The 12,974-nt window shown below is 39.9% G+C and overlaps 1 protein-coding gene across 1 annotated transcript in view; it reads left to right on the top strand.

Moving 5' to 3' along the window:
- Positions 1–12,974, top strand: part of LOC110986352 (uncharacterized) — a 16,876-nt gene extending 3,902 nt beyond the window's left edge. The window contains exons 4-19 of the mRNA XM_022248155.2: positions 350–516; positions 660–873; positions 1,167–1,532; positions 1,967–2,121; positions 2,325–3,011; positions 3,344–3,590; positions 4,227–4,394; positions 4,841–5,142; positions 5,530–6,228; positions 6,451–6,697; positions 6,835–7,008; positions 8,003–8,304; positions 8,503–9,000; positions 9,235–10,122; positions 10,363–11,386; positions 11,637–12,974. Of these exons, the coding sequence (XP_022103847.2) occupies positions 350–516; positions 660–873; positions 1,167–1,532; positions 1,967–2,121; positions 2,325–3,011; positions 3,344–3,590; positions 4,227–4,394; positions 4,841–5,142; positions 5,530–6,228; positions 6,451–6,697; positions 6,835–7,008; positions 8,003–8,304; positions 8,503–9,000; positions 9,235–10,122; positions 10,363–11,386; positions 11,637–11,677 (6,179 nt within the window). The 3' untranslated portion in view covers positions 11,678–12,974. The remainder of the gene's footprint in view (positions 1–349; positions 517–659; positions 874–1,166; positions 1,533–1,966; positions 2,122–2,324; positions 3,012–3,343; positions 3,591–4,226; positions 4,395–4,840; positions 5,143–5,529; positions 6,229–6,450; positions 6,698–6,834; positions 7,009–8,002; positions 8,305–8,502; positions 9,001–9,234; positions 10,123–10,362; positions 11,387–11,636) is intronic.

The following is a 12,974-nucleotide window of genomic DNA, read 5'->3' as shown; positions in this document are numbered from 1 at the left end:
CATGACAACCACATGTGATACTCCTAGCAATAGTTAAGTAATTGGGAACTGGCCACAGACTTATCAAAACTAATTTTAAATCATTCCCTTCCGTTTGGTCAATTTGTTGGCTTTGTCAAGTCTTTCAGCCATGCTTGAAGAATGTAAGTAATCTGCAGTACACCAACATGCTTTGGTTAACTTGAGCTATACATGTACTGTGAATCCATAACAGAACCAGTAATTGACACAAATTCTAACCCAATCATATTCAAAAGGAAAGGCCTTAAATGGGCTAAACATAAAGGATTCAAGAGAACTTCCAAATTCTTTCTTACTATTTCTAAACTAAACTTTTTTTCATAATTAGGTGTTGTTGGATTCAGGTATAGCTCCTGGAGTGAGTCATTGGCGCCACTTCTGCAACCACTTGACCTTCCAGCCATTTCTTTCACTTCAACATCCCATTCTTTAAGTGATGTGGAGAAATACCCCAATTTTTTCAGGACTCTTCCACCTGACAATGTTGCTGTCAAGGTATGACTGGATTGCAGCCTTATCCTTGATAAACACAGTCCATTGCATAGTCCAGTAGTTACAAATACATGTATTAGTTAGAATATTATACATCTAAAATGAGAAAGATTGACCTAGCTATGTCTTGTTTTCCACTTGAACAGGCCCTAGTGGACATTTTGAAGAGTTATGGCTGGACCTACTCAGCTGTAGTTCACAGTGATGACACACATGGGATGAATGCACTCAAAGCTCTGGAAGATGCCATCAAAGAGGCTGGATTTTGTCTGACTAACCCTATCAGAGTTGGTGCCACAGAGACAAGTGACCATGCATATGATGCTATTGTGAATGACCTCATTCAACGGAATATCAGTGGTATGATTTAGAACTTGTAACTTTTTAAGTTATTGAAATATAAGGAATCTTACAGGTGTAACAAGAAGAAGTTTGGGAAACTAATAGCAACATTATTTAGCTCAAAGAGATGCATATATGGAACCTCAGGTTTATTCAATCTTCAACACTATGTGAGACGTAATATCCACGTGTCATATCTCGTCTGTTTAGGGCAGTAGTGGAGTAACAAGCGCTAGGCACTATAACCCACCTTTTGTGTCAAAATACCAGGGAACAGCTAAAACTTAAATCACAAATCTTTTTCACTTCAGTTGTCATTCTGTGGGCTCAACCAGACAACATTTGGAGGCTGTTCTTGGCTGTAGAACGCATCAAAGGTGCTGCCTACAACATGACATGGCTCTCTGGCAATTATGCACCACTAGACATTGACTTCAGCAGCATCCCAGGCAATGCCAAAGCTGTTCGCAGTCTCTTTGTTTTGTCGCCGTTTGTTGACATGGGTGATGCATACAAGACGTGGCTTGCACAGTGGTATCCAAATGTTGAATTTAATCATAGTCCTACTGGACACCTGATTGATGCCATTCATGCTTACATAGCTGCATTCTCCTTGGCACACCAGGAAAAATGTGGTGGTCAGCAAGGGGTGTGTGAGGCACTGGCCAATATCCAAGGTAAATGTAAATGTTGGTAAATTTTAATTACACGTTTTGCCCTTACACAGATGTATATGTCATGTATGTAATTTGTAATTGACAAAATTAATCAAGCCTACAGAGGATAAGGGGTACAGTGAGTTTAACAGTTTTGTATCACTTGATGAAATAAGAATGTATTCATTTATGTTAAGGAACCTACGCATGTTATGAAAAAATGTGCTGTGAACCATTTGGAGCCCCATGGAGTTTAAATGTTGACTTCTACATAGTTACATACTTGGTTAAAATGTTCATGTTTCAAATTATACCTGATTTGAATTACAATTGACACCATTTGTAGTCATTTGTAGTTTACAATTTTAATTCAAGCTTGTACACTTCTGTATGAAGACAGGACTTGACAAATAGTTGGTATACCAAGTTAGAATTGATTCTTATCTTGTTACTAGGATCTGAATTCTCTGACTACATCAGAAGGGTAACCTTCACAGGAATAGACGGTCGCACCGTATCATTTGATGAACATGGTGACCCGACATTTCAATTTTATGAGGTTCTGCAGTTCAAGAGCACCAGCACACCAAACATGTACCCCTTCCAAAAGGTATGCATTTACTATAGGTTGTGATGAAATGTAGTGATAATGGTAAGATAGTGGTAGTACTGCAGTGAAATATAAATCATTGATCGACATAGCCATGTTCTGATCAGGAAGAGCAGACTGATTTAATTACACTTGAAAGACTGAGTTGCAGTTTCATACCAGAATACGCTTGAGTTGTTGTTGAATTTTTCCCTTTCTCTCAGGTTGGTGAGTGGAACGCCGATCAGGGCCTGACACTCAACAAGGACCAGGTAGAATTCTATGGCCAAGGAGATTCCCCTGTTGATCCTCCCACTTCAGTGTGCCTGGAGGGATCGTGTTTTGACCCAAGATGCCAAGATCTGACAGAAGTTGTCATAGAGACTCTTTCTATAATACACGGGTCTCAGTGTGATTCTTTCAGTCTTTTTATATTTTACCGATTAGAGGCTGTTTTCTTTGCGGTTCATCAAATCAACCAAGACCCAAGTCTTTTACCGAATGTTGATATTTCTTTGAAGGCAAATGAGATCTGCGGGGACTTAGATAAAGTAGGTAGGGTGTCCTTGGAGTTGATCCAGGGATGGGACTTTGTTGAAGGATTTCCCAGACAAGATGAATCCCACCTCCTAGGTGCACTGCATTCCTCTTCAAGTGGATCAGCTATCAAAACAGCTAAAAATCTACTGTTGGCAAATGTGCCAATGATTGACAATATTGCTTCCAGTCCTCTTTTAAGTGACAAAGATGAGTTTGGCAACTTTCTGCGTACTGTACCTTCAGACCTTGGGCAGGCAGCTGCTATAATGGATCTTTTGGCAAGTCTTGGCTTAAATTACATACAGACAGTCAACACAAAGGGCGCCTATGGAGATGGTGGCATTGAAGCTATGAAACAGTTATCCAAAGAGGTAAGGGCAAGAAAGGAGGAACATTGATAAACTGCCATGGTAATATCTGAACAGATTAAACCTAACTCATTTATTGCGTAGCATCAAAAGCATCAATGTGTATGGATGCGGTTAGTTCTGACTGGATTTCAGCCATATCTGCCCAAAAGAAAACGTGACAATTTTCATATTTGTATTATTTGGATGAAATTTGTAAATTACAAACTTTTGTAGTAATAAAAAACAAACATTTGATCTAAATAAACTCCCAATTCAGATATAACATTCTTAACACCAATATACCTTGAAATGCAGTGCTGATCATGAGTTACATGCTTCCTTTCTACATACAGGCAGGCATTTGTATTTCGAATTCCTTCAGAGTGGACTCAGACACTAATTTTGCTAATCTAGTCCAGGGCCTCATGGAAAAACATGAAGCCAAGACCGTTGTTGTCTTCTTGAGCTCATCCCATGCACGAGGCCTGTTCCAGCAGTTGGTTGCCATGAATGTCAGCTCAGGAAGATTTCAGTTCATTGGGTCAGATACCTGGGGCACCAGGACGGACCTACTCCCTGGTCTGGAAAGTCCAGCCAAAGGTATGAATAATATCTCATTTTTAGTTCATCAGTGTTTTCAATGTGGTCAACGTCCATTGACCCATAATACGCCTACACTGATGTCATGGACTAAAATGATTGTTTAATTTGGAAATTTACAGAACTGTTTTTCAAAAGACAAGGTACTAAAGCACCTGATGTCAAGCCAACTAATTTGGCGTACGTGAGTCGGTTATAGCCATGCTGATGGGGCAAACATACATTGCTTTTCCCCCCCTCAATTTGGGGCATGCACTGTTGGAATACCAAATTAGTTCAGTTACTCTCTCAATGACACTTATTTATATACATATTCTTTGTTTAATTCCATTGTTTGGCTATTATGGGTTACATTTTTGTCACTGCAGTTCAAAACTGTTTTGCCTTATTTATATACTGTAAAAGTATATATTTTTGATTTTGAGTATTTTTTGCATGTGAAGAAATGAAGCATTTTATATGAAGCATTACTTCATGAAAGTTTTAAAACAAGATTCTCACAAAGACCAACACTCATAGTTAGGTACACTGTGCAGAAGCAGTAAGTTCAGTCATATAAAATGAACAGCACACCATTATTGTAACATGAATCAAACAGAATAATAGGTAGCTCTAATCCTAAAATATTCCCTTCAGGAGCCTTGACAGTGGCTTTCACTGCTGCAGATGTTCCAGAATTTGAGGATTATTTTCTGGGCCTTACTCCAGATACTGCTTATAATCCTTTCTTCAAAGAGTTTTGGATGCAAACATTTGAATGCAATCTTCCAGGAAACCAACCAGTATACAACCGCAATTGTACAGGTATTGTCAGGTTTTTTGGGTTTTTTTTTCAACTAAAACGAGGTATCATTGGGAAGAGAGGAAGAACTAGTTTACTCTAAAACTGGGACAAATTCAAAAAGCATTAAAATAAAAGCAAGCTGAACAACTAACAGATATGATTTCTACCAGAAGAGATTTGTTCTCTGTTTTCAACAACATTATTGAGGATAAGAAATTTTGTGCTACTTTCATACTCATCAATTTATTTTACTGCTTAAATTGTCCACTTGTCAACTGTTTTTTTGTGAAATAGGTTCTGGTGCAACGATGTGCTCTATGCATAGAAGATCATACAGAGGCAAATGGCTTAATCTTTTGTGACACTTTATCACAGCATTTTGCCATGTCCCTCCAACAGGGTCATGATATGAACAGAAAAGACATAGTTTCCAATTTAAGAATGACAATGCATATTTCATGTGCAGGATCTGAGATGCTGTCAAGCAGTGATGTTGACAGCTTGGGAGTGGAAGACTTCATCAATTCAGTTTATGTGTATGCAGTCGCCTTGTCAAATCTCATCAGGGACACCTGCCCAGACGGAAGGGTCTGTGATGCTCTCTTTGATGTGCCAAGTGACGATTGGATTGAACACCTCAGAGCAGTTGATTTTGTCAGTCATGTTGGTTTGAGGAAGAGAGTGAAGTTTGATGAGAATGGAGATGGCCCTGCCCATTATTCCTTTTACCAGTTAACTGAAATGAATGGGGTCTACCAATACGGCCAGGTATTCATAGATTATAAACACACCTGTTCATTGTAAAGATAAATTTTATCACCAGGGGTAGACTTTTTTATTATCCTGGCCATTGGGATGAGTTGAGTAATAAATAGGCCTGAAAAGTAGCAGACAGGGGCTGTAGGGACCTAATCCTCCTGATTCACATGCAAAAATAGAAGAAAATCATGATAATCAGATGTTCATTTCATACGCAAACTTTGAAGTTGTTTTTCACAACTGCATATTCAATAAAGTGCTACTAGACACATGCATACTACAAGCTACATTGTTCAAAAGTAACAAACATACATAAATATACATTCAGTGTTTCCAACCAAAGTTTTGATAACTTCGTCTTAGAAAACATAGCGCTAATGAAATTTTTCTTTCCAGGTTGGTGGATGGACATCTGATGGAGGCCTTGATCTGAACAAGGATTTGCTGAAATTCTATGGGCAAGATGGCTCTATTGTTGATATGCCTGAGTCATCATGTCTAGAAAAATTCTGTGGTGATCCCGTATGCCACTATGCCGATGATCGAATCGAATTTGTCATAGAGGCTCTCTTTGATCTTCATGGAGGTGAATGTGGTGCTCTTCAAGAGAACAGATTCACCCAAGTGGAGGCAGCTCTCTTTGCTGTACGTCAAATTAACCGTTACTCCGATCTCCGGATGGACGCAAGGATGTCCTTGACAATTAATGACATTTGTGGGGATACAGCTGATGCTGGTAGGGCAGCTTTACGATTGGTCCAAGGATGGGACTTTGATGGAGGGTTTCCAGGCCAAGATCAGCAATCCTATCTCTTGGGCATGCTGCATTCTGGGAGCAGTGGTAAGGCCATTGCAGAGAGCAAAGTCCTGCAGGTTGCAGATGTGCCGCTGATTGCTAGCAGTGCCACCAGTCCAGCACTCAGTGACAAGAGCATGTTTGGCAATTTTCTTCGTACGGTACCCTCAGATATCAAACAAGCTGCTGCTATGGTTGAATTGTTAACAAGATTAGGATTAACTTACATACAGACAATCTATACCATGGGCGCTTATGGAGAAGGAGGTATCAAGGCTCTTAAAGAGGCAGCAAAAGAGGTAGGAACATTGCAAATACAGTCTGCAATAATTGTGGTTTTGCCACTTGATTGTTTTTAAAGCTATCATTCAAAACTACACTTAATGAAGAGAAATCTATTTTTGCTATTGGAAAAGCACAGATTTTGATAAATGATGAATTACTCAAGAAATAAAAGAGTTAACCTAGTTCTGAAGTGTGAGCATTTTTAACTAAAGATTCTTTATTCTTTCCTTAAACAGAAAGGAATCTGCATAGCCAACTCCCATTTCATAGACTCGGACACCAATTTTGCCAATCTGCTGAATAACATATTGGCCAAACCAGAAGCAAGAACATTGGTCCTTTTCTTGATTGACGAAAATGCTCAAGCCTTATTTGGAGAGATGCTAACAAGAAATGTGGATCCAAGTCAATTTCAGATCGTTGCATCGGATACTTGGGGTGCCAGGACTGACTACATACCTGGCTTAGAAAATCAAGCTTTGGGTATGCCAGTTCCCTTATTAAAATAGTTGCCTTTTCTGTTTACGTCTTACATGTACTTGTTTTCATACATCATTTCATTACTGTTTTCTCTCACATTTACAAATCAAATCTGTCACTCTTTTATCATTGATGTGTAGGAGCATTTACAGTTTCTCCCAAAACATCAGTGATCCTAGAGTTTGAAGAGTACTTCCTCCAACAGACTCCCGGGACTCACAATGGCATTAATCCTTTCTTCATCGAATACTGGACACAGAAATTCAAATGCAACCTTCCTGGTGGTGACACAACATATGACAAAAACTGTACAGGTATGGATTGCTAAAGGTGCAAATGGATTATTGCTCCATATCCTTGCTTTGAGATTACAAATCCCAAAAGATGTACAAAGTATGGAACTTCCAGACGACAGAGACAATTAAGCTTAGCCTGGCCTTGCAAAACTTACAAAAAAATTAATTTGCATATTAACAGTTTTACTTTTGCTAAGGTCAATTTTTTTTATTTTAAAATCACACTTAAATAATGTACTTATTACGATCAAGGAACTGTTAAACTTTTGTATTATAAGGAATAAATTACATAAGTATCATAATCTAAGGCCATCTTTGTTATTGACTGGATAACAAACCCACCGAATCTGAACAGTGCAATTTTAGAAAGAAAAAAGAAAAAATTGACATTGTTGTATTTCTGGTGGCATTTTTAGTGTTTTGAAAAAAAAATTGACTGAATTCAATTGTTTTTTCCTCCCACCCTAGATAAGTTAATTGTAGGGAAAAATGGGACTTCAGAGTTTTATCGTGTTTTCTTTTTCATCCTCCAACACTGAAAATTTTCATGCTATGTTTGTTATCCAATTAAAAAGAAAACGCTGGCCTAAGTACTGTAATCCCTATTTAATCTACAAACTTCTGACTTCACAGTTATTAAACCTAGATTTAGTTGTTCTTAACCAAGGAGTTTTTCAAGGTATTGAGGTTGCACGGGTGGCTAGCTTGAAAAACTCTTGCCTGTCACCACTGTAGTCCTTGGTTTGATTGCAGTTAGAGTTGTTTGCTTCACTTCTGTCCCAGAAAAATTTTCTGGGTTCTTCAGTTTTCCTCCCTCTGCAAAAACAACATTTACAGTCTCTGGCTGTGCTCTGTGGGCAGATGTATGTCGTTTGACAGCTGCCCGATACCTTTATGCTTTAGGCTCAACCACACTGCTGTAGTTAAACATTTTATGTAGCACATTTGAACATAATTGCATTGGAATTTGAGTTTCATCAAATTATAAATTATTTGATAATGAATCTTTCAGGTTCAGAGATGCTGTCAAGAAATGATGTGAACAGCCTTGGAATGGAAAACATCATCAATGTTGTGTACGCCTACGAATTTTCTCTATCTAACCTCATTGGTGAACTTTGTCCTGGGGGAGGTATCTGTGATGCTCTCTACAATGTGACAAGCCAGGGATGGTTGGATTACCTTCAAGAAGTTGCTTTCATCAGTCAGTTTGGCTCAAAGAAGTTGGTTAGCTTTGACGAAAATGGAGATGGAACAGCATCTTATTCAATATACCAGCTCCAGCACATGAACAATGTGTACCATTTGCAAGAGGTAAATGTTTATTTACAAATGGTAACTTAGTTTTAATACGGTGAATGAACAAAGGTACCCACAGCACATAAAATATTCAGAACTGTGAGAAAATGAGCTTTTTTTAAATACATTATTGGTTTTTCTTCTGAGCACTAGCTTTATAAGTTGTCAAATGCGCCTAAATTGTAAGCAACCTTCACATCTATTTATCATTAGGTTGGTTCCTGGGATGATGTGATCGGCGTATCCAACCTTACTGATGTCATCATTGATCCTATGTTCTCTTCACAATGTACTGGCTTGTGTTTGGAATGCAATCCTCGATCTGATACAAACAGCACCTTTGATCAAGACAACTACTTCCGTATACCCGGGGACTTGGACTTACCTGTCGTGCTTCAACTCAGTGAGTCTGGAGATGGGGTAACTTGTGGAGATCCCAAGCCTGAAGAATCACTGGTTCTTGAATCCCTCCTCTATGCTCTTGACAAGGTTAATTCTGACCCCTCAATTCTACCTGGAATTAACCTTGGTGTGACTGTAGTGGATTCCTGCGGGAATCCTGCAGTTGCCATATGGAAGCTTGTAGGGCTGTTGGGTGGTTTTGTCAATCTTGAAGGTACTGGAAAACCTTTTGTTGTTCTGGGTCCAGCTAAGTCTGATGTTGCTGAGGAGATTGCCGAAATCATAACTGGTCCAAGTAAACTGCCAATGGTAAGTATCTGACTCTTTGGTAAAAGCTTGAACCAACCTCTAGAAACAAAATAGTTGATACATTATTTGAAAATGTGTGTTTGCAGATGAAATCTATAATCCGTTCCTGTTTCAGCAGTAAAGTGAATTAAAAAGACATGGCGGGAAGTCAAATATTACAGGCTTTAACATTCTCTGTTTATTAATTCCCTAAATGCAATCACTGATGCTACAAAGGCTTATTGATTGTTACAGGTCAGCCACGGTGCTGTCAGTCCCAGTCTCAGCAACAATCCCCGCGTGTTGAGCACATCCGCCCCATACATCGAAGAAGTTGCTGCTATCATTGCAATCTTGAATGCATATAATTGGGCTTATGTGGGAGTAGTACACTCTGCTACTCCATATGGCAAGGCCAACAATCAGGAATTCCAGGTGGCTGCCTGGGAAGCTGGGATTTGCATTGGACCACAGCACTTTGTTAATGATACAACAGATATCCAAGATATCATGAACGATTTCAGCAGTGATGAGTCTCTGAATGTCATTGTGGCATTTGTCAGTGAGAGACACGCCAGAAGTCTGTTGTTTGCAGATAAATTTGAACTGACTAGGAGGTTTGTGTGGGTGGGGACGCACACATGGGACTCTCTTACATTGGTGTCTGGTCTTGAAAACACAGCCAAAGGAATGTTGGTGGTGGCCAGTGACAGCCAAGATCTTCCTGAAATACAGGACTACTTCTCAAATTCAGACAGCCTACGAGCTGCAAGTTTAAGAGATCCGTATCTCAGAGATTATCTCCAGGAAATCTGTCCCAGCTTATCCGACTGCCAGCTTGAAAATCAACTCCAAGAATCCCTCCAAAAGTTGTCTGGAGAAATTGTTCCATTAGTCAATGCTTTGTATGTAGCTGTTCATGGTGTCAACTTGCTCCATGACATAAAATGTGGTTCATCCAGTGATGAACTATGTAAGGGTTTCTATGATTCATCTCCTGATGAGAAGGTGGATGCTATTCGTCGTGTGACAGTGGAATCTGGGGCTGGTGGGAAACCTTTCTTATTCAATGGAGGGAGTGTTCCTGCGGCTTACAGCATCAAAAACTACCAGTATGATGGGCAAAATGGACAATTCCTTGTTGTAAGTAACTTGTCACTCATTGCTGGTGAGAAATATAATCAAATATACTACATCACATAAGTAAATGCCAATTACACCTAATCGGTATCATATTGCTTCTGAAAAGGCACGATAATAATTTAGCCTTCTTTCAGGTAACATCTGTTGGGGCGTGTTTTGGCATCTATGCACTCGGTCTAATTACAATATAATCTTCCCATAACCATAAAATTCTTATTTTCTTTCATTTTTTTTGGATAGGTTGGTGAATGGCACAACAATCAACTAAGCATTCGGAGTGCAGGTGTGAACTTGTACAGCCCTGATGCAGAAGAGCCTCAAAGAAGTCCATCTGGGTGTTCCTGTGGTCCTCTTCTTTCACCCGAAGGAGCTTACTCACAGCAGGCGCATGTCTGGAGCTGGATAGATCATGGTATATGGGCAACCGTTGTCCTTGCTCTGTCTGGACTGTGTGGAGTGTTTGCAGTCTTGATAGCCATCTTGTTTCTCAGTAATCGGCAGAGTTATGTTGTTCAGAGTGCATCTTTCAGTCTCAGCGCGTGGCTTCTCTTTGGTATCGTCCTCATGTACCTCCTGAATCTGGCTTTCATGTTTAAGCCCAATACAGCTATCTGTGGCATCCGTCGGTTTGGCATCAGTTTTGTGTACTGTGTGGTGTATGCTGCTATGTTTGCCAAAAGCATCCGTGCCAATCGATTTGCACGCAAACAGCCAGGTGTTGACATGAACTTTGCCGGCTCTTGGTCTCAGTCTCTGTTATTCTTGGCCTTTCTTCTTCCTGAAATTTTCCTGATCGTTGAGTGGCTTGTCCTGATCCCCCCTGGTGTCAGTTTGCCCTCTGTAAACAGTGACACTTGTGCATCCAGTTCAATGCAAACGTGTGCAATTTCCAACATCGATCTAACCATCTTCATGATGTATGCCTACTTCTTGGTCCTGGTCACATTCTTCTCCTCCTTTGGCGCCCTCAACTCCCCTCATGCCCAGCATGAAGGTAAATCCATCTCAGTTAGTAGTCTGCTTAGCATCTTGATTCTGACTGCCTGGGTCTGTGTGCTGCACCTAGCTGACCCCCAGTATGGTATTCCAGGTATCTCCATCGGTCTGACGGCAGATGCCACAATCATTCTGGTGCTCATGTTCCTGGGAAAAGTAGGAGCCCTCACCAAGAAGGAGGAAGCCGACGGTGGTAACAAGAAAGTCAGAGATGCTGATGTGGAAGATAGGCCAGAGAAGGTGATAAATGTGTACGAGAATGCTGGAGGTAAGTATAGAAATTGGATCTTTGATGAACATTCTCTTTGTCATATATAGGCAATTTTATTCTTTTCTTGTCATGAAATGCCACTGATGACTAATATTCCCCATTATTGATAACAGTGCCCATCCTTTTCAACAGTTACTGTCAGGCTCAAAAGTGACCACTGTAAATTATCTTTTGGTTCAAGAATACATACAGGAGCAATAGATTGATGGACTTTTGGCAATTGTGCCTGATTGTGTTTTCGATGCAGCTGTATCCGATGAGGCAGTACAAGACCAAACCCCTCTCTGAGCTGATCCCTGGACGAAGAACTCCAAAATTGGCACTTGAGCAACTTGAGGAGAATCATTGGCGAGAGAGAGAGTTTAATTCAGTTTGCGGACCGAATTGCAAAAACAGAAACCTGAAATATATTCATGCTATCCTCACAGATAAGTGGAAGGAGTGTGAGGTCGTGGAAACTTATAGTTTGCACAATTTACTTTATTTGATTTTCTACGAAATCGGGGCAGTGACAGGTAGGCCTAATTGGCATTTGGGAGGTGAGTGACATTGTGCCTAAGACACGGTAAAACTATTTCCCCTGCAGTGCTATAGCCTTTGCACAATACGTAGATGGGCTTTTCACCCTTTACAAGTGAAATGAGCCAGTTTGAGTGTTTCAAAAAGATAGGGCCATTCGGGAACAAAGCATGCACGTGGGTCTACGTGGGGCTGCACTGATAAGAAAGACCTCTTACGCACGAGACTCAACAAGCTCAGACGCGCTTCAGTTTGATCAATGATGCGCTGTTAGAATATACCAAACGGGCTCATAATTAGTGATGGTTAAAAGTGGTTGGTCGGCTTTAAGGTTACTACAGTATACTGTGTGGTAAATGGTTAAGTAACGGTGTGATGCTTGGGGGAAATTACAAACTTTAACTTTGTTGGCGTTTGTATTTTGTATATCATAAAGGTTTTATAATGGTTCTGAAGAAGTATACATATAGGTTAAATCATCCTGTATTTTTCTGGCTACACTTCAGCATGACTGTTTTCAATTAGACCTTTTGGTAACTGGGGGTATGTTTAATAAAGCATGGAGGAAGGAAAAGACGTTACCGATACCGTACAAGGCCGTCACGGCTTTCAGTGAAGGGTATAAGACACGATCACGTTTAAACATGCACCATTGAAAGTGTATTGCAAAACTTGTCGATTTGTATTAATCAAATTGCGGTCAATTTGAGGGATTTTTTAAATTATTATTATTATTTTTCCTAGTGACCTGGAACTAGTGTCATAACTGATAACCAAGTATTCTTTGACCATGCATGAATTTATTGACCAGCTATACCTTCGACTGTGTGCGCCGGGCCTCGGTCTTCATTCCTGTTGTTATCCATTCTTACTTCTTGAAACTTTAAGTTTCTGTAAGTAATCCATCCCATAATGCAAGTGCAGAAGAAGTAAAATGTATCATGATTCCTTCATAACCGATTGGTTCACAATACTTGGCCACAAAATGACTATGTGAATAAACCAGCATACAGCAATATTGCAGTGTTGGAACTATAGAACACTTTGAATTACTTTCGAATTAAAA

Source organism: Acanthaster planci, linkage group LG09, assembly GCF_054643075.1.
Source record: "Acanthaster planci isolate LZ-2023a linkage group LG09, COTS_SCS, whole genome shotgun sequence".
Classification (NCBI taxonomy): Eukaryota; Metazoa; Echinodermata; class Asteroidea; order Valvatida; family Acanthasteridae; genus Acanthaster; species Acanthaster planci.
This window is presented reverse-complemented; position numbering and strand designations above follow the sequence as displayed.